General features: G+C 45.3%; 2 protein-coding genes across 4 annotated transcripts in view; one reads left to right on the forward strand and one right to left on the reverse strand.

Annotated features, from left to right (window-relative positions):
• Window positions 1-3,348: 3,348 nt before the first annotated feature.
• Window positions 3,349-18,013, reverse strand: LOC308389718 (SLIT and NTRK-like protein 3). 3 transcript variants are annotated; one of them, XM_080871226.1, is made up of 7 exons: window positions 17,816-18,013; window positions 14,737-15,017; window positions 14,296-14,547; window positions 13,943-14,058; window positions 12,759-13,682; window positions 11,348-11,567; window positions 3,349-5,932 (listed from the first exon to the last, which is right to left on the reverse strand). In XM_080871226.1, the coding sequence occupies exons 2-7, from the start codon at window positions 14,950-14,952 to the stop codon at window positions 4,808-4,810; spliced, it is 2,853 nt and encodes a 950-aa protein (XP_080727352.1). In that variant the 5' UTR covers window positions 14,953-15,017; window positions 17,816-18,013; the 3' UTR covers window positions 3,349-4,807. The 3 variants fall into 3 exon arrangements, with proteins under 3 accessions (XP_080727352.1, XP_080727351.1, XP_080727353.1); XM_080871225.1 differs by having other exon boundaries at window positions 17,686-18,013; XM_080871227.1 differs by lacking the exon at window positions 17,816-18,013 and having other exon boundaries at window positions 14,737-16,055.
• Window positions 18,014-20,499: 2,486 nt separating this feature from the next.
• The window catches only part of LOC308390099 (nardilysin-like), a gene marked incomplete at its 5' end in the record, with an annotated part of 26,047 nt that continues 24,439 nt past the window's right edge, over window positions 20,500-22,107 (forward strand). Inside the window, one exon of the mRNA XM_080871793.1 lies at window positions 20,500-20,561. Coding sequence (XP_080727919.1) covers window positions 20,500-20,561 — 62 coding nt within the window. The remainder of the gene's footprint in view (window positions 20,562-22,107) is intronic.

Below are 22,107 nucleotides of genomic sequence, written 5' to 3' on the forward strand. Positions count from 1 at the left end.
GCGTTGGGAGCTGTGCAGTAGCAGCCACCAGGCATTCCAGTGTTGAGGTAGGCTCTAATCCTCTGCTCCTGGCTCGCTTCTGACTACGAAGGAAACAGCAGGGAGACACGTTCACAAATCAGAATTTATGGTGGCGTCAACACTGTTTCAGAGAGAGACAGTGATCCTCAGGCTTTGTAGTTTTTCTCCAAGTCTCAATCCAGCGAATAATTGGTATGTAGTAAATTTTTAAAAATGGAAAATTGGATTTAAAAAATCAATAATGCCAATCTCCAAGTGAAAATCAGACTTCAAAAATGCCATTTCGAGCATAATTACGTTTCTGTTCGCTTTCTATTAGTGGCAGCGTTCTCAGGGAGTTGCTAGGAACCCGAGGCAAGCGGTGTCTTCTTCCAGCAGGAAACTCAAAACCTTGTGGTTGCATGGGGACTTAAAATCCAGGTGCAAATCTGTTCAATGATACCAACTTCCCTTAAAATAGCTTTTCTGTGAAGATCACCCATATTCTCCTTCTTCTGTCTGTTCTTCATCTCTCGCACACAAAAACCTTAAAACTGACAAGACGCAAACCCTGCACGCACACACAAACTCTTCAAGACAAGGCCCTGTAAAGCCTGCGTGATGTTTTCAACGTCAACCGGGCCGGTCCCTGCCATCTTAGTGTCTCCATACCAGCTTAGCGCAACAGCAGAATGACACAGTAACAGACACATATCAGCTTACTATAATAACACCTAGCCACCACGCCGAGTAATCCGCCATTTTCCTTCACAGGCCTGTAAATAAGTATTGTCATTTTACACTAGAAGACTCAAAAATCTTCATCTTTTAACTGTTTGGCAGACTTGTAATTGAGCTCCAGGTCTTTGCAGAGATCACGTGGGTGGCGTCGCGTGCCAAGGAGCAGACACAAAGCAGAGGCAGCCAGAAATGTGTGCCCCCGTAATGGACAGATACATTATCTGAGTCTGTTTCGCACATCTACTCTAAGTTCCTCTTTCTTCTCACTGCCCTGCTGCCTACAGTAACTCTCCTCTTGCAAGCAAATGACAAGTCCTCCAGCAGCCTTAAGCCTGGAAACACCCGCTTGCTGATCTTTCTCGCCTTCTTTTCATCTTCCCCCATCTGCCCTTAAATCTCTCTGTCTTCTTTAGTCCATCTTTCCCTCCCTACCTTCTCATCATCCCCTTTCTTCCAGCATCCTCCTTACTCTCCCTTCACTGTCCCCCCCTTCTCTCTCTCTCTCTCCCCCTTGCACCCTCTCTCTATGTCTCTCGCACTCTTTGTAGGTATTTCCCTTGCTGATGTTGTCCATTGAGAGCCGGTGATTGTCTGTGGGTGAGAGCAGAGGAGAAGAGCGGAGCCGATTACTGCAATGCAGAGCAACCAAACAACATCACAGCGCTGCAGCAGACGCTGTGTTTGTATATGTGCTTGTATGTACAGTTTATGTGCATATATAAATGGACTTTGTTTACTCGTGCTTACTTGTATTTGTATGTAGAAAGTGTGCACACATTTGCAGCGCTGATATATTGATGTAAATGTTTATGAGTGTGTGTGTGGCGCGCGTGTGTTTGCGAGCGATGACCAGCTCAACCACAACTATTTGTCATGGCCAAACACCAAAGCTTGTGCAGCTATGCACCATGACTTTTAAATAGATCTCTTTTCAAACCATGCATAACTGTGCATTTTTAATACTCCGCATGTTTATGCAGAGAAGAATATGTTTTCATGCTTTCGCACATACACACACTCTCACTCAGAAGGATCCGCCTATCGCAGCTCAGGCTAAATCTATTATGCAAAATGACAGTGTTTTAATCAGGCTAATTGTCCAGCTCCGCGCCACGTCTCTGCCATCTCTACTTAACCGATGCCACAGCCGCACTGGTTTTTTTTGTGTATTTTTTAAGGAATAAATGACACGGTGGTGGTGGAAGAGCGAGAGGCAATCTAAGCCACAGAGGCCCACAGGCGTTTGAAGTCTAAAGACTCTTTCATCCTCGACTCTGGGAAATGAATGATTTTTTTCACACAGTGACAGGACAGCTCTGACAGGACCCAAACACATGAACCATGGCAAAGCTGTCAGATAGTCAAACACACATACACAGACACATACACATACACGAGCATACAGGGAAACGCAAGAGCCAAACACACACACGTCGACACGCTCACACCCACACAAACACACACTCTCTGAAACGGGTCCAGAGCAGAGAGGGCTGCAAAAATTAGACATGCTCATGGTCGAGGAAGTGAGAAGGAAGCATTAAAAGTGAGGGAAAGCGAGCGAACAGGACGGAGAGAATGATGCTATAATTAGTCGTTTGTTGCTCTAACTGGCATTTAGTTTTAACTGGGCTTCTTTGTCTGTAGACACAATGGGGCTGATGTGGCATGAGTGAACTACACAGCTTAGAGGATTAAGGCTGGACTGAGGCTGTGCCGCTGCACTCACCCTCCCCGTCATGCACATGCCAACAGACGAGCCGCACAAACGCCCGGCTTCACACACTTTCTTAAACACACACACACCTACAAACAAAGGCACACCCCTCTGAATGCACAAAGTCGCGACTGTGCGCACACGCACACACAAACGCACCCACAGGGGGATTATCTGTGCAACAGAGTTCTGAACACTGAGAGTGAGGAGGCGTCTGAAGAACTGCACTCATCACCGAAGGATGGAAAGAGCACAGCAGAAAGAAACAAAACACACACACACACACACACACACACACTTGAATGTGAGCTACCTGTGTGTTGAGCAGCATATTGAACAGCACCTCTCCGTGTCCGTCCTGCGAGGCTGAGCTGACAGCCAGAGCAATGAGAAGGAAGGGGAAATAGAGGAGAGAAGAAAGAACAAAAGGAAAAGGTGAGGAGGAGAGCAGAGGAATAAAGAGCAGAGGAAAAGGGGAGAAAGGAGCAAATCAGATGGAAAGATGAAAGCAGAAGAGAGAGGGAAGATCATTATGAAAGAAACACTAGCAATTCACGACCTTGGCCACAGGGCCCCCAGTTATGTCCTTATTTCACCCAGTGGACTTGTATTTATTTTATACCGTTAATGTGGTAGATTTCACACTATTAGCTTCTATCTCCACCCTTTAGTGTGTGAGGAACCCTGCAGGCAGCCAGCTTTGCTCAACTCTCATCTGATCTCCGCAACACGCTGCATGGACAAGCTTAGAGGCTTAGCATACCTCAAGCCGTCTCTTTCATACACTATTAAAGCAACAGGGAGAGTGAGTGTGCATTTATGGGGGTCAGGGCAAGTGTATGTATGTGTGAAGCGGTTACACAGTAGTTTTTTTTATGTAGCACCCTTTATTGTATTTCGTGGGTCGGCGGTAAGAAGGCTGAACCAGATGCAGAACCATCCTATACATTAATATAACATGATCCCTTACAGGAGAGCTTCAACACGCGAAAACTAAGAATAAATATATTCACAACTGCCTCTACTATTGGTAAGAGATGAAAGCATAAAAAGGTACCTCTGTAAAAGATAATAATCGATAGTTGATAGAAGTGTCTGTCTCTTTTGTTTTTTTTAGACAAAAAATGCCTTTTTTACATCCTGTTTTTTTTTTTTTTTTGTCCATTGATCTTTTTTTGCCATTCAATTTTCCTCTGAGAAATACTTAAAAATCAATACAATAACCTCTGTGCCTGTGTCCGATGAAAATGAAAATGTGCAGCAGAGGTCCTCCTGGCCCCATTAAGTCTGGCTGATTAAGAAATCCAAGATGCATCCATTGCCTTAATGTCCTTCTGTAATTTCCTTTGTTTTTGTCTTTCAGTCAAACAAACCAAAGAAAAAAAAAAATCTGTATCTTTTTTTTTTTTCTCCATAAAACCAGAACCTTTTTATAATTTCACACAGCAAACGATTATTCCTGGATATGTCCATCATCGTAGCCCTGTAAAAAAAAATCAACCGGTTAAGCAAATTAAGTTAACTGGATGAGATGATGAAAATGAACAGAACTGCATACAAACAACTCCAATATTGACTGGGTATATTATTATTTTTGGCTCATCCAGGGGAATGCAATTACTCGGCGGGTTTTTGATTAGTCTCAGTCGTCCATCAGCGTCCCATCCATTGGTAGTCAAACCTCTTTGTTTAGATAAATAGATCTGTATTCATAGAAAAATAAGCATTGACCACACTGCTGGCTGTTCATTGCTAAGGCACTTGGCTGTTTTCAGTTACTTCTCTTCTTCTTGCTTTTCTCTGTCTGGTCTCCATCCTAACGTGTCCACCCAGCTCGCTCTAAACTTCGAGGCTGTCACAGTTCACGACTCTGTGTTTGATGATGCTTTGAAGAGCTGGTGTGTTTCACCTCCACGCAGGTCTTTTGAGAGCAATATTATGAGCATCAACGCCCACTACCACCACCACCATGCCGTCTCCCGCTAATTGTGGCGCCGAGTAGAAAAGCCGAGCCTCAGTACTTTAAAAAGAAAAAGAAAAGGATACTGTAGTAGCTGCAGCTGAAGTTTTGCCTCCAGGCAGAGATCTGTGATCAGCTACTCCTTGCCAAAAAACCAACCTATATGCCAGTAGTGGGGAAAATACAAAAAGTGACCTCAGCTCGTTATCCAGGAATAAACATAGCATGTAGTGTAGTCCCGCTCCCCCACAGGCTCCTCTCAAAGCCAACCTCTGTACAGAAGTCATTGTTACTGAATGATTCACCACCAGAGAGAGAGATGATGAAGAGACAAGAGAAGATGGGTAGCAGGAAGAGGAGGATGAGGAGGGGGAGAAAGAGGAGGCCCGTTAAAACTGGTAAGAGCGGTCTAACACCTCCATGTAGTCTGGTGTGGTCCTCAGTCTGGCTCTCTGCTCTCCAGCTCCCTGTTCGCTCTGACTGCTACCACCTGGAGTGGAGCTCGTGGTGGTGGTGACCACGAGCGTTTGGTCGGGTCTCGTGTCCTGTTTGGAGTCTTGGGGGTGAGGGTAGCGGGGCGGGGGCCTCACATACCTATCTGGCAAATCTCTGAACTCAGGAGTTGGGAGTCTGAAGAGACAGTCCACCAGCTCCACTTTAGGAGTGGGGCCCTGGCTGTCGATTACTGTGGGGCACAGGATGCCGTTCCCGTGGAGGCCAGCGAGTGGTCCCATGGCTCCTGTAACAGTGTTGATGGGTGACGAGGACACCTCCAGAGCCCACTCCCTCTCCTTCTCTGCTGCAGAGCAGTAACCCTCCTCGCACTCTTTCGAAGCTGCAAACGTCTGTTGCTGCTGCGGCCGCTGTTTCACCGCTGCGTCCTGCTCATCTTTGTAGATGGGGTTGCTACACATGTGCGATGCCGCCGCAGGGTTAGGGCCTTTGGCGGCGGCCTCTGGGGGCAGAATGGTGTCGTAGACGTGGTTGTGCTCAGGCGGAGGTAGAGGCGGCGTCTCCGGGAGGCCGTGGTGATGATGATGGTGGTGCGTCTGCTCGGTGAAGATCCCGCACTCCATCTGGATGCCGGCCAAATCCACCTCTCCCTGGCGGCGGAACGGCAGCTTGTCTCTCCTCCTCAGGGCGTAGGCGATTAGTGCTGCAGCCGCAAAGAAAGCAGAGACAAACAACACAAGCAGGCTGAGCACTAAGACCGACAGAGGGATTGAATTCTTCTCCGGAAGGGGATCGACGCCTGAGCCGGGGTAGTCAACCGACACGCCTCTGTCTGCAGCCGTGGAGGTGGCCGTCTGCTCCTCCTGGTCCTGGTCCTCTTGAGGCTCCAGCTCAGGGCATAGCAGCTCCATGGAGAGGGATCGCAGGTCTACACCTTTGGTCTTATCCGGGGAATGGCACACTACCTCTCCCATCACAACCACAGCGCTGAGCCCCTCCAGCCAACGCTTCAGTGGAGCAGCTTCACAGTTGCACTCCCATGGGTTCTGCTGCAGGTCCACCTGGAGAAATACATTAAAAATACAGTGTGTTGTCATTGTGTAGTTATAGTGTAATTACTGGTCTGCCGTGCAGTAGATAATTTCCCTGACTTTGTGCTGAAGAATGGGCCGATGGCTCCGACTCCTATTTAGATGACAACCAGAAAAATGATATCTCTAACCCTTTCCAAGTAATAAGGTTTGGAAAATGAGTTTTTCAGAATTGATATAATGGCTCTCCACACTGACCAGTAGCTCCAAATTATTTTTAAAATATGCATGTGATGAATGCACAGATTATGTAAATACTCTCATTATAGGGTCATCAAAACACTAAAGTGCTTGCATTTACCAGATGATGGTGCCCAGGCTGGATATATCCTCAATATTCAACTCTTCCCAGCAGCGAGGGCTCTCATAGAAAAAAGTTTTGAATAGACACCGCTCAGAGTTTCTATATTAGTGCTTGTTCATAAAACTCACCGGCAGCTTTTCTGTGACGAGCGTGCAAGAGTATCACAGCACTTTGTTTTTAACGGGATGTGATGCAACTCTCCCCTGTGCTATAATCCAATAGGTATGCGTGCAAATCCATTTTCTCATTGCCAGCTATTGATTGTGCGCCTTAAAACAAACTCAAATATTCACTTTGCCGCGCTCTGAAAAGCTTAAAGCAGATTATGCACGAAGGGAATCACTTACATCACGTTGTATTGTCTACAGAACTCATCTGTTCCATATCTTTAGCAATGACATTGGCAATGAAAGCTGATATTCTCTCTGTCACACTTCCAAGGAGCTCGCACAAATGTTGTCATGCTAATTCGGTTAGGCTATCTCCCTGGCTTGCAGGAATAGATGGATGCGTTCCGAGATGATTCAGCATTGCTGTTGTGGGAGCCATGATACAGCTACCTCCTCATGCCTCACACTGAACAACCGGATGCTCCTTCACTTTATTGAAGTTAGCCCACTGTAGGCTTTTTGTGTGGCTTTCATAATAGCGTAATTGCAACTGGAAGGTGAAGAGAAACTATGCTGCAGTTTTCACTCACTCATATTAAAAGTCCACTGAAAAGCATCCACCGCATTACTGTGACGCATCTAGCCTCTAACGCAGCGCGAATGAGCAAAGTGACATTTTAAAGAAACACTGCATGACCAAAGTGTCAGTTTGTTTTTGCTGTTTCATAACTTTCATAATGACAGTCTTACATCTGGTGGAAATTCTTGAAGCATTTTATTGTTTTCTTTCACGCAAATCCCAAAGGCTTTATCCCCTTCTCTTTTCAAAGCATCTGTCCAACACATCCAACACTGTTTACAATTTATACGCCTGGTCACCTAGTGTGCGATTTGCTGTCAACTTGTCAATCACAGCTTGTGTTGTGACAGGAAATTATAGACCCTCAGTTAGCCCGGCAGGTGCGGGGAAAATATGAGCGCATGATACCATTATGCACGTTCTGTGAACACAAAGGCTTGGAGTAAGTCACGTACACTAAATTGACAATAAAAAGTGGCACACTAACCAAACCAGCATTCATTGCTTTAATCCAGCCTGCGATGATATATTGGAAACCCTCTTTTGTCAGAAAATATATTCAGCCTGACTTAAATAAAAGACTGAAATGGCCCTGCTTTAACCGCAGAAGAGCATATTTGCTCTTGTGGGTTTTTATCATTATGACAGAGAGCAAAGATCAGGCAATAATCATCCAAACTTTATTTGAGAGCTACAAAAGAATTCACATCAGGGGAGAAATTCAGAACGTTCTTAGTGAGCTGTGTGCCTTCTAATTGATCACTTTGCCCAAACATCCTGTCAGTCATTAGAATTGCTCCAGTTAGTTCACAGAAATAGAGTCAATACAAGCAGGTTTTGGAAGTTCTGGCGCAGGGATTCTGCTGTAGTCTCTGGTGACGAGACGCCCCTGAGCTTCAGCTTGCCAAGCCTTCTCCATACTGATGAATGGGTTTCATTGTCTTTTGAATAACACACACACAGAGCGGACACGAAAAGACTGAAGAAGAACCTGCAGCATATGCAAAATTGTGTTTATTTTGAAAAACGTGTACATTTAAAATCTGTCTTTACGGCTACAGTGGTAGAGTGTGAGATGCTATGCACAGAAAGCCAAAGAATTATGTCAAAGCACTAACGTATCGATGCTCTCCACTTACACTTCTATATTTCATCAGATTGTGGTATTGAGTGCACTCACACAGATTTTGATGTTATTCTATTTTTTGAAGTGTTGTAATTTATTTTTCATGGTGTGCTCGTGCTCCCTTCATAGACTTCTACCTCAGATAGCGATTTCCTATATTTTCCCGAGCGACTTCAACAACCCCTCGAGAAGGGGCATGAACTTTCTCTATCCAGCTGTTTGTGTTTCATGTAGCTGGAGAGAGAGCGGTAGTAATAGCACAGAGCAAAGAGCAAGAGTTTCTGGTCCACTGAGGCTGGTGTCGGTGAAGAAATTGGCATCTCTGCCTCCGTGTGATTGCTGAACATCAGCGCAACATGGCGAGCCTGGAAAGAAGCCCTTGATCTTTTATTCGGAGGGAAAATAAACACTGTCTTTTAATGCAGCTGTATGAGATATCTTGATTTTGAAATGTGCCGCAAACTGTTATTATGGGGACATGAGGGTCTGAGGAAAAAATAAAATAAAATGAGAAAGAGCACCCAGCGATGGAAGCGGTTCTATCAGCTCTTCCAAACAGACTGTAGACCCTAGAAGAAGAATTTGCTTGTCACAGCTGCTAAAGATAGTTATGGCCATTTATTATATCTCCATATGTGAACACATTATGGACAAAAATCCCAGTTTCAAGTGCACAGTCACAGCTTCTGTGTTTAAAAAGAATTATAATGGAATTCAGTTTGTTTCTTTTGAAAACTCTTTGACAAAGAACTTAACTTTTTACTACATTAAGTCATTTTAATAGCTCTTTGGTAACACTGCCTATGTGTTTAGCTACCTACACATAATTTAATTTGAGTGGCTATTAACACGACATTACTCTTATCAATCCCACCTTTGTTCTATAAGAAATTTCACCTCACAGCGCACCTGCATGAGTTGGCATTTAATGCTAAATCAGAGTACTTAGCCAGTCAATGAGACCAAAGACGTCTTTTGTGCTGAAACAGAAAACACATCTTTTCAGAGCACCGTTTAAAATGATTACAGATGCTTTCACTTTTATTTAAAAAAAGGAAAAAAAATGCCTTTCATGTGCAATTTCAGTTGAAATGCTGGCTTGTATTGCAAGAAAATATAACTTGTTTTCACCTTCATAAACATTCTGACTGCTTGTTATTGTGTTGAGAAGATTCCATATTTACATCTGCAGAAGAAAAAACCCTCTAAATATGAAGCTACAGCTAGAAGAGGCCTGGAAGCAGCTAGCATAGCTCTGTCCAGATAAGCAAATCCACCTACCACCACCTCTAAATCTCTCTAACACTTCACATCTTGTTTCTGTAATCCACACAGAACCAAAGTGTAAAAGCAACAAATGGCCATTTTACAGCTGTTATCGCCGGACAGAGACAGACTTGCTGGTTGTGTTTATATAAGTGAAACATGGCCATGGGCAAGTTTCTTCATTACGGCTGGCAATGACAGGGAAGCGCTGCTCTGCTGCACAATACGTCCTTTGCATTTACTGAGAAAGACATATGTGTTTCTGAACTGTACATATATTATTTCTGGCATCCTCTCAGATACTGAGTCACCTAACTCGAGTTTCTTTTAAGGTTCATCTGCTGTTGAGCTGCTATTCGTTTTCTAGTTAAGAAATCATAAACACCAGAGTGATTTGAATTTTTCTCCCTGGTGTCACGCTAATATTGTTTTTTTGTTTTTTTTAATTACACTGACATCAGCAGGGTATTTTCATATCAGTGTATATAAGTGGGTGTAACTGTATAATCCTGCTCTTGATGGTGACAATGACTCTAAGCTATACATGCTGCTGTTTTATGATTAACAAAATGGACTGCTTTTTACTGCAGCTGCGAGCTAAACCCCGTTTCCATCTGCGTTACCCTTTGATTTTTTTTTTTTCTGTGCAAACTCTGGCTCCAAAAGCACACGCCAGCGCCCAGAAATCCCTCATCCCGAGCTTCAAACAGGCCAGCAGTAAGTCAACAGGTGATATCATTGTCACATTATTTTACGTGGTCTATGGGCAGCCTTAATGTGGCTTTGTCAGAGTAATAACAACCCTGGTAAATGAATGGATTCAATTACTGTGGCACAGATTTGAGGGACTACAATGGTCGTACCACTGAGCTTTATGAATACAGCCCACTGTGTGCTTCCATTTGGTCAATGCTTTAATGCTCTTGGACATCAGAGGTGTATAACAGTGCAAAAGAAAAACCCATAATACACTTTTACATGGCTCCTCCAGCTCCGTGAACTACTGTCGTCCCTTCCTCGAGCAAAGATTTAGAAACAGCCTCTGCCAGTCTCACCCACACTACCTAGGATCAGGAATTTTGCATGGAGCAAAGAAAAATGGAAATTCACAATGACATTCGGGCTAATCTACACCCACCTTACCTCATTCTACTCGGGCTGTCTAAGAAAAGCCTGGTACACTAAATTTGCTGAAGTGAGAGGAAGCAGGATAATTAAAAAAAAAATGTAACACCTCGCTTTCTGTCCTTATTGGTGCGCTGTGTATAGCAACCAGTCACATAAAGCTGCAGTCAAATGTGCGAGGTAAGCTCTCACAAAAAGCTGGATTTACCACATAACAGCAGTTTATACAGTCTATTTACTGAAAGGTACTTTAAGCATTCACAAAAACTTGAGAGGTTCAGCTTTCTCCAGTTTAGCTCCTGATTTATTAAGACCACTTATGCAAATCAAGTCAATTGCAATTTTCCAATTAGAATACCTGAGGCGCAACCATAGTCCCACAAGCCACAGCAGAGCCTGCAAAACAACAGACGCTACAGATGACAGAGAAAACTGCAGCTGTCCCAGAGGCCAGGAGACCAGGGGCTGCCAGAAGTTTTTAAACGTGGCCATGGCTTGATCCAAGATTTCAGGTTGTTTTGTTTATTTCATCAAGCTGTGATAATATAATGTGTCTTGGCAATCTATTAGTTCTTTTAATCTCATCGGCTGACATTTGAAATAAATACGCTCTGTATAATTATGCACATTTTTGTGTAGCAAATCAACAGGGGTGATCCAATTCAATAATCTCTATTTTTCCACCCGGCAACTGTCAGTCAGCAAAATACATGTTATTTGGCCTAAATTAGCTGAAAGCCTCATGCCAGGTATCTGACTCATTTGCACACACAGAGGTTAGCAGACCAGAATTGTGTTCTCAAGCATCCACCTGCATCCACACCGCCACAGCCATTCAGTAAATACGGTTAGTAATGTAGTAATTTACACTAACCTGTACCAGTCCGGTGAGGTGTTCAAGCACGCCCTCCATCGGAAGCTGTAGCAGGTGATTGTTTCGAAGGTTTAGGCGGGCTAGATTGACTCTGGAGAATACACCAAGAGGGAGACTCCGCAGCAGGTTGGCATTAAGGAACAATAACTGGAGGGATGGCATGGAGTCGAAAGTGCCGGGATCGACTTCACGGATCTCATTGTACTCAAAATAAAGGTACCTATAGACAGGAGAGAAGATGGCAGTGTCACAGACTTTACAAGCAAAGAGACTATCGGTATGTTGTATCTAAGCTGTATCTCGTCATTTCGTGATGCACTAAGGTCATTTTCCTTTCTGCATAAATTAGTCATTCCTTTTGATGCCTTTTCATACATTTAACTTCCAAGTATGTCCCGCTTCCGTGCATGGCAAACACATCAAATTAATATTCATGTCACAAAGTCACACCAGAAATTGGATTTCATCTTCTCATCCCCTGTTCGCAGCCATAAACTGATCACTATCAAATAAAATTGTGTAATTTTGCACTGATGACTACTAACACTGGCCTTTGCGTATCAGATTATCTTGTTAGATCAAATTAAAAGGACTCTTTTTTTTTTAAATAACAGAAATATGTGCAGAGTACAGCTGGAGAATTCTCTGTGCATGCTAGTCATCCAGTAGTGCAATTGCTAGAATAAGTGATGGATCTGGTTTAAATGACTTGTACAGCTCCCTCACCATTAAGTCGCTAACAAAGGCTAACAAGAGGTTAAGAGGTAGACATTTTGAAAAGTCCAGAGAGGATTTTTATTATTGATTAATAGTCAAATAAATGGCTATGGAGATTTTTTTTCCTGAACCCTGTCTTTAAATATAAAATAGTGGAGCTGAAAGCCAAAAGGCTAAAAGAGGTCTTTGCAGTCTGCTCTGCTGTCTTCCTCACTGTTTAATGACTGACTTTGGATATAGGTTATTAACCAAGGAACTGTCTTATTCTGATGATGACATAAATATGCATCACTCTGACAGTGTGCTTTTATTTTAAGCTTTTCTTATTCTTCAAAAAAGAATCCTGGCAAAAAATCCAAATGTCTCACCGCCTTATCGACACCTCTGTATGCAAATACAACAAAAACCCATTAATTTTCACGTTGTCACTCACACCCAAACTGAAGCATGGCATCAGGCAGCGTGACTAACAAATGACACTTCTGGAAGAGACTGGGCACCTTCCATTTCAATCAAACTCCGGCATAATGGTAATCAAAATGTTCTGCTCTGTGCCGTTCCAGTATTACAGTGAAATTAATTTCCACATACTTATAAACAAATCTCTAAATACCTAAGCTGATGAGGTTTTAATTAATATGTATGTCTGAAGTGAATAGAAGTAAATGGTGTGACTGATCCAAAAGGTTCTTACCTTAGATTCTGCAATCCTAGAAACATGTGGGGGCTCAGCCTCTCCAGATTGTTTCCGTTCAGGTAGAGGCTCCTCAGGCTCGTCAGGCTGGAAAAAGCGCCCTCCTGAAGGTACGAGATGCGGTTGTTCCCCAGGTGAAGCATGTCGAGGCTGGAGAAGTTCCAGAAGTCTGTGCGGTAGATCCTCTGTATTAAATTTCCACTCAGGTAGAGCTTGCGGCCGTTGAGAGGCCGAGGTGTGAGCTGGGACACATTGAGGAAGCCATTCTCTTTGCAGTTGACGGTGAGACCCAGGTCAGTTATGTGCAGGTTGCAAGTGCAGCCCAGGGGACAGATGATGGGAATAGGGGGCCGTGTTTGGTAACCAGCCACCGGGGGATTCTGGTTGGGCATCAGACTGCGTGGCGTGGGGGATGTTCTGGAGGGTCGAGGCCTTTTAGTCGGCCTTGGGTGCCTCTCCCTGTCTTTACGCTCTGCAGAGGAAGAGGATGACGAAGTGGAGGAAGTATGTGTGTTCTGGCGGGAGCCGTGCACCATAGAGGAGGGCTTAGTTGGTCTGACTCGCCCAGGTTGGTGTTTAGAGTTAGGGGGCAAATGCTGGGGTTGTGATCCTGCTGATGGACCACTCCCCACTGCTTGCAGCTCTTTATCTGGCAGGTCGGCACACAGTTCTTTGCGGGGGATTTCCCTCAGGTCTTTACCGTGAAGGTGGAAGGGATACTCGCATGTAACATCCCCAACTACCGCCGTGTAGGGAATCTGACCCAGCCACTGCTGTAACTGCACTGCCTCGCAGCCGCAGTTCCAGGGATTCTCCTCCAGCTGTATCTCCATCAGGGAGCGGCCAACGTACTCCAGGGTCCCAGCATATGCCAGGCTCTTCAGACGGTTTCCCCGCAGGTCCAGATGAGTCAGAGACACGGATCTGGTACAGGAGGAGGAGGGATATAGTTTGCTAGTTCACATGAAAGGACACTGTTATAGTAAAATAAAATTCACACATTCCATCACAGAGGAGCCAGCATTTTATCTGATGATTAATCCATCTCTGATGATATGAAATAGTATGCCACAGGAACATTAATTCAGCAGTACAGCGTGACTAATTGTGTCAGACACTGATATTTCTACAGATCAGTCCTGGCATAATTTAAAAGCTCTGCAGTAAAATAATCAGAATCCAACCTGAACAGATGAGGAGGCAAGTTAGGGATGAGGTTGTCATTCAGGATGAGAACACGAAGCTTGTAGAGGAACCTCAGAGCACCGCTATCAATTCGTTTGATCACGTTGTAGTCGGCCTGCAGGTAAGAAAGAAAAGATGTGACGAATGAGTAATTGCTCGAATTGGAAAGTAAACTCAACTGAGAGCTCTCCGTTTGCAAAAATGCACAGAGATTTTGAGGAGATCCTTTCACACAGGCCACCTGCTAGCCATTGATTATTTCTGTCACAGCTATCTATAGTAATCCTGGACAAATTTGTCAATAATTAAGTCAATCGTGGATAATCAACACGGATTAACTCTTCGGGACTACCTGGAGGTATTCCAGAGCCTCTAAGCCGGCGAAGGTGTCATTTCTGAAAACCTCCAGCTTGTTCTCGTGGAGGTACAGACGTCTCAGTTTGGCGAGCCCGTGGAAGGCTCCCACTCGGATGTCCTGGAGAGCATTGTTGCCAAGGTTTATCGACACTGCGTTGCCAAGGTGCTGAAACCCGTTGCTATAGAGACGCCTTAGAGAGTTCCTCTGGAGGTTGAGTTTGAAAGGGCGGACCCATGACTGTGACACCTGAATGATTAATTAGAGGTCTGATTAGTTATCTTATTAATTACATAAATTTAGCAGTTAGAAACAGCCCTAAGCCACATTAGAGGCAGGATATTAGACTGGGAGATATATTAGATAATAAGATAAGTGACAGCGCAGTAAAGTGCAGCTCCACATGCGTGGCCAGACAAATGATGAAGAAAGCCATACCTGGCTGGCATTTGTGAAGCCCCGCCCATCGCAGTGCACGTGTAGCACACCTTCTTTGACCTCGCACGTGCACGGCTCGAAGCACGGCTCGTCCACTTCTTCCTCGGAGTTGTCCACGAGAGGGGTGTGTGTGGAGGTGGGGGTAGGGGTGGGGGTGTGCGACGCCTGGGAGAGACGCGCACACCCCAGGGCCACCGCCAGAGTGACCCACTGCATCCTCCTGCTTCTCCCTCTCAGCTCAACAGCCTGCGGCTACAGCCCGGCATCAGGCCTTCACCGCACTGCACGGTGAGGCAAACGCACACACAATCGCACAAACGCATTGTTAACAGAGGGCAAACAGCCAGGGAGGCAGCAGCAAAAGTCAGTTCAGGATGAATCAGATGGATGATACATCAGAGGCATACTAAAGCAGTCAGAAAATAAATGTTAAATCACACAGAGTGTAGTGTCATGGGGACGGAACAGCATTATAGTGGAATGAAGCTGTACAGGAAGGCCACAGTATGATATGATAGCCGTCAACCATGTATGCATGTGCTTGTATTCATAACAGGAAAACAAGGCTTAGAGGGTTTACAAAACCAGGACAAACTGATTTCAACACAAAACAACAGGCTGAAGAATCTCTCAGCTGCTACAATGTCTCTTTTGAATTAAAAATTCAAATGTTGACATTGAAAATGCAAAACAAAGGCACGCACGTGGGCTAGTTCACCTGTGAATCACGTTTTATCCTTTTTCCGAGTGGCTTTCTGAGTGCTGGGGTAGGGGGTGGGCAAAGCTTGTGATGAATGTATTCATCTGTGTTTTCAAATGCCGGGTGAAGCCGAAATGTCACGCATGTGTTATTTTAATGTATGCAATATGAATATGGGTGAATGCAAATCAGACTCATAACGCTTCTGTCTAATGAACTGCTCCATTTAATAAGATGAATGGCAATCAAGAGAACAGAAGGATGAGGCACAAAATACCCCATATTATCAATCAGAAAAATACGTTGGGTTATCAACAGCCATCGAGTCCTGTCATAATCATTATTGTGATAATGACAGTGGAGTGAAAAGCTTTGCTGCAAAATCAAAACTCTTCAAAAAAATTTTCAAAAGGTGGGGGTGGTGTGAATCAGTGCGACGACAGGCAGGGACGTGAACTGACGGCGATAGCGATGATGGTCGTGACGATGATGAGAGCGGCGCGGTAATAACAAGAGAATGAGTTGCAGAACTCCTGGCACAACAACAAAGACAAGAAAAGCGAAAAACAGCTGAGATTGTGAGTGCTGCATGGGGATATTTCCTCTCGAGTCTTAATGAGATCTAAATTGGATAAAGCATCTCGATCTGCTCATACAGTGTTGAACACTGCCATGCGAAATGCAATAATGATCATGATGGTATGGTAGCTGTAATCATACAGCAATAATCTAGCATCAGCGAGTTAGACAAGGAGGCAGGAGTGAAAACATCAACGCCCGGGAGAGGAAGAGCAATCACGGAGATGATTATGACGGGGAAAAGATGAAGGGAGAGGTAGAAATGAGAAGAGGAGGAGGAGGAGGAGGAGTAAAAATGGGAACAAGGGGAAGGGAAGGAGTAAAGGAGAGGCAGACATATAAAGGAGGAGTAATGTGCAGAGAGTAGGTACAAAAGAAGAGGAAATGGGTGAGGTGGGAGAGAAGAGTGGGATTGCATAAGCAGCAAGAAGTCAGTCAAGGCTGCCACTCAGGATGAGAGCTCACAGTGAAACAGCTGAAATCTGATATTGATTACATCAAAGCCCTCCTCTTGCCCTGTACACAATGTACGCCCGCCTCACAGAGAAACTGTGCTGGAGCCAAGTTTCATGCGTGTGTGTTGCACACAATGTGAGAAAGGTCAAACCATATCCAAAAAGTAGGCTTTTATAGCCTGCCAAGTACAGAAACAGGTAGCTAGACACGTGTAGATGAGTGTGAGCTTTCATAACAAACCAGTGTAATGCTGCAATACTTGTTGGAAAACCTCACGATTTTAAAGGAAGAAAGCATAAGGAGAAGTGAAAAACAGTCATCAGTGTATGAAAGTGTTCAGAGCATCTGTGCTTCACAGGAGAAAACAGGCTTACATGCTCAACAGTTTTGGACAAATTGGAAAACAATACAAAATACTGCCCATTCAGAGTCCCACTGGGTCTTCAGTCTAGATATGTATTGTTTATTATTGGACCGTGGCCCCCCTGTATAGAGGAGATCAATACAGAGTCCAGATAGACCACTGGGATCCATCCTGTTAGGAGTCTGCTTTAGTGGATGGGCATCTCTACCTAATGAGAAGAAACACAGTCAAGCCTCTTTCTCCAATCAGCCGAGTGGACTAGTCAGCAGTCGGCATAGCTCTGCATCATTATGGTAACAAGAAACGAAAGGACTTAAGCACTGACTGGTGGCAGCCCAGAACTCTGCCTGTGCTTCTGCGTGCGTCTGTCTCTGTCCTTCTGTCTTCATGTCCATCTGAAAACCGTCCTGACACAGGTGTGGCTTCCCTCCCTGTCTTTCTTTAGTCTCTCTGAGTTTTTTTTTTTCTTCTCACTCTCCCCTCTCCTCCAGACCTGCACACTGACGCAAGCGAACCAGAGATGACAGTCACTGCTTATTCTTCACCATATTATTCATGTCACATAATTCCAGTCTCTATCTCTCTGTCCTCTCTGTCCATCAGAATACACACTCACCAAGCTTCACACCGGCTTTTACATGGGCCCCTGCTCTCAGCACAGATCTGCACTATCAGGCAAGCAGCAGCATCACTGATCAAATGTATGGGGATATGAGCCTGGATAGCTCACAGCCTTTCAAGAAAATCAATTAGCCCCTAACATTACGCACACAAATTGTAATAGTTAGAATAATTAAGGCATGACCAATTAAACAGCCTAGTCATTAACAGAACCTATTAAGACATTTACCAGGCTATGTATGAAAATCCTTGGCAGAGCAACGCAATCCAATTGCATTCCTCATTGTCTGTCTCTCCTCACCAGCCTCTCTGATCCACACAGCGACGCTTAGCAGAGCAGGGATGCGGGTAATACTCACTCAGTCCGCCGCCAAAGAATTAGAGAACGACCGAGAAAACACTTTAGAGGCTGACTGTCGACATGTCGTTCACATTCAGCCGCACTCTTCTCCCTCTCTCTCTCTCGCTCCCTCTCTCCTCTCCTGTAGCGGCTGAGGCGGATGGGGAGGGAGGGGGGACCAGAGCGGGTGGGGGGGGGAGAGACGTGATAAGACTGCAATGAGGTGGAGGATAAAAACCGGGAGAGAGAGAGAGCTAGAGAGAGAGAGGAAAAGAGGGAAAAAAACGATTGGCTTTAGGATGCAGGTCCGCTTCTCCACAGTGCAGCCCGTGGGAGCTGCGGCACTGGTCTGCTGAACAGACGTGCAATGCGCGGAGTTGTAACCTGGGCGTAATAATGGAGAATCCTCTCCTCATCTCAAAGACAACTAGGTAATTCATAGAAGGGAGGGGAAAAGAGGGGGGCAGGCGCCGGAATTAATCATGCAATAAGGCGGCTGCCCTGCTAGTTTTTATATGAGGCACAAAGCGCGCAGGGTGGGTTCCTCCTCACCAGAGGAGCCAGTTCAGTTCCTCATCATAAACAGATTACAGGAGACACAACAGAGTCACAGACAATGGGCCCCATAAACTTTCTCCTCACGTTGCCCGGTTACGCATCCCGGTAAAAAAAAAAAAAAAAAAAATACCCCGACTGTTCAGCTATACCGACAATAATTTATAATCTCATTAGTTTATTCATCTCTCCTCTCTTGCCCTTAAGCACCGACGGATTTCGTGAAACCGGTGTGTGTTACCATGGCGACTCGTGCCAGCTGGCTTTCGTCGTGCGCGCGCGCGCGCTCGAGGACGCACACACGCGCACACAAACACGGTACCGGTCGGGAAAACTGTGGTGACTTCTATGAGGGGGGCCGCAGCGGAGATTACAGCGAGACCCAGAAGTTTGTGCGCGGCCTACATCAAAACACCTGTCCTGCCAAACGGGGGTGGTGGGCGCAACAGATGCCGCCCAGATCGAGAGCAATGAAGCCCCCCTACCAACGCTGAATTAAGCTCCCCACATCAGCTAATCACAGCCTGCTAGGTGGCTGATGCTCCATCGATACTTTCTCTAAGTGGCGGCTATGGAGCCCCCGTGAAGCCCGGCGTCTCCAGCGGACCAAGGGGAGGGTCTCAATAAAACACCCCATGGTGCCATGGTTTTGAAAACACGCATTCAAAAGCGTTCAACTATCAGTCAGCCGGTTTCATGGCTATAGGAAAAGATTTAATAACAACATGTCTTCCACATTACTGAGCTGAAAGTTCAATTTTCAGTTCAATTTCACATTGATTTCAGCGTGCATTAAGGTGAATAACCTTGAGGAAATGGAGAGGTGCATTTCTCCCTTAGTGCTCTCTTTCCTCTCTCTCTTTCTCTCTCTCCTTACAGGAGTAAAGATTGGGGGGGGGGGGGGGGGTCCTCTGGAGATTCCTATCAGAAACAGTAAGACGGTTCCAGTAATATCAGGGAGATGTAGATGATGGTTATAGATTTCAGGGCTCTCAGGTGCATTAGTCTGTATTACAGCTTCCCCACAAGGCTACTTAACGCTCACTCGCAATGGAAACAGGCTGGCTGATGCGGGGCATGTATGCACAGCCACATGAACACATGCATTCGTGGGGATTGCTTACTGAGGCATGCACACATTTAATTCGCCTACACCATGCAGGGATGCTTGTGTTTATAAATAAGCTTCAATCACGCATGGGGTTTTTGTCCTGAGATATTACTGTAATCTCTGTGACAGGGGTAATGTGATGCCAGACCTGGGGTTATTACTGTCCACCTCAGGGCAGAATGCTGCCCGTGATGGAGAATTTGGGAGAAAAACACTCTTTTCTCACAGAGGTGTTGTTGTTGAACCGTGGAGGCTCCCTAAATTAAGAAAACAAACGGAGAGGAACTGAGTGAAGATGGTTATCAGGCACCATCGGATACCTGTGTGTCTGTTCTCTGGGGGCAGGAGCCGCTCTGAGCACATAAAGTACTTTTTTAGAGTGTTGACGGGGCCTCTAAAGTAGGGGATCTATTTATACTGGCCTAGTGCTGTCTATGGAGCTGTCCAGTGTTGAAATGGATGGGGAGTCATGCTGTTTCATTTGAGCCACTTCTCCTTTCTTCCTCCTCCGCTTGCTCCTTCTCCAAAGGCTTTCCCTTCCTCTCATGTGAATTATTTTCTGTCAGAGCATACTTTTCCTTATTCCTTATTTAATACACATCTTTTCTTCCTTCCTTTCCTTCTCTCTCCCCTTCTTTCCTCGTTACTCTCTTACTTTGATTCTCCTGTGGGCTCTTGTCAATTCAGTCTGGTTTACTTGCTTTGATTTCTTCCTCCTTTGTTTTCCTCTCCCTGCTCACTCCATCTTTCTTTCCACCGAGGACACATCACACAAAGTGGTCATCCCAGTTTTTGCAGCTCTTTCCAATTATGCCTTTGCTCATGCGATCTCCGGCGGGACTGGCTTCCATGCGTGAGGGCACACAAACTCAAGACTTAAGAACGAGCACCAACAAGAATAAGGACGCAGATTATTCCTTGGTCGAAAGAGCTCCTTAAAGCTACATCTTGCTCACATAGCGTTGAGTCGTCCCCAAACACGTGTTTGAGTTTCACTGGGGCCTGCGCTGCCCCCTAGTCTCTGCTTACTCAATGCGATGAGGCAATCAGAGATGCAGGCAGAAGTATCATGCACTCTGTGGCAGGATGTGGAAAGCAAGTGAAAGAGAAGAGGGATAGAAGGAGCGAAAAAGGGAATAAAACAAGCTGAGTGTGGGAGGGAGACAGTGAGCATTTTGGGTAAGGTTGTGAGGGTTGGCTGAACATGTAAAGGGGGGAGTGCAAGGGGGAGCCAACAGATAGACAGAATAGGTATTTGGAAGGAGGGGGAGGATGGCCAGGAGGGCAGGTGGTTCTGTCATTAGCTCCAGATTAAAGCAGAGGGCAACTCCAAAGGCCTCACCTCTGATTCACACAGTAGTACTGCAGGCAAGGACAAGCCTCCCGGGAGACATAGCACACACACACACACACACACACACACACACACACACACACACACACACACACGCATGCTGGAGACACGGCAGTGATTCAAAGGATTACTCACAGGCTCACGAACACACACATAAACACACACATAAACACACACGTATAGGCATATATAAAACCACCATCCCTCCCCATCCTCATTTACACACGAGATACACCGTGACTCACGAGAACATGCAGACTCCCACACACATGCAAACAGTCATGCCACACACACATTCTCACACACACACACACACACACACACACACACACACACACACACACACACACACACACACACACACACATCATTGAACTAATTAATCAAATCTCCTGTTTTAATTAGGATTCAAATCAGTTGCTATGGGAACCTTGCCCTCTCAGAGTCTTAAGGTAAAGGCTGCTGCTGCTGCTTCCCGTGACTCAAGGAAGGTGTCCGAGGGGGACACATTCATATTACCTATGTTGATTCAGCTGGCTGCATTCTACATTCCATTTTCACGCAGACACATTTTGCTGGGGAGGCCTGAGGTGCCCGATGTGAACTTCAATTTGGGCTCAGTCATACAGAGGGACCAAAAAAAGGCGGAAAATTATGATGGCTCACGTTGCAGCCAAACGAATACAATATATTTTACCAGGAAAAGGCCATGTGTGTTAGCGTTAAAGGTGAGGTTCACAGTCTGTGGACGCCCGTCCAATCGATCACCAGCTCAAGCCTGCCATTTTTGCTCTGAAAGTTTTCGCATGGAGACACACATAAAGGCACTTTCACAGAGTTTCTAATACGGTGCTTATCCTTGCTATTACCACGGCCTTGCAATTTTGGGTGAGCAATCGCTTTGTGCTCACATGCCTTGTCCCAGTGACAGTGTTTTCACAGAGGCTCCATTAGTGATCAGTAGGATTTGTTTGTGAAAATCGCTGTCAGAAGAATCAATATTCCTGCATTTGCGTTAATACTATCCAGACAGAGGAAATATTTATTCAGTGACTAATTCCTGAGGTCTAATTAAAGCAGTGTGCATGCTTTAGTGTTAACACTGTTTCATCTCACAAGCTGATAGACTCTTATCTTAAAAGACTGGATGAGAGAGCTCAAAGTGTAGCGGAATCACGGCGCCTTCATCTGTCCAGAGAGCCTTAATATCAACTCAGGTGAAGGCCGGACCTGATGAATTAAAAGAGGAGAGGATGCCAAGTGAAGCCATTAGGATCCAGGAACTCAGGCG

Source organism: Rhamphochromis sp. 'chilingali' (assembly GCF_963969265.1).
Source record: "Rhamphochromis sp. 'chilingali' genome assembly, chromosome: 21".
Taxonomy (NCBI): Eukaryota; Metazoa; Chordata; class Actinopteri; order Cichliformes; family Cichlidae; genus Rhamphochromis; species Rhamphochromis sp. 'chilingali'.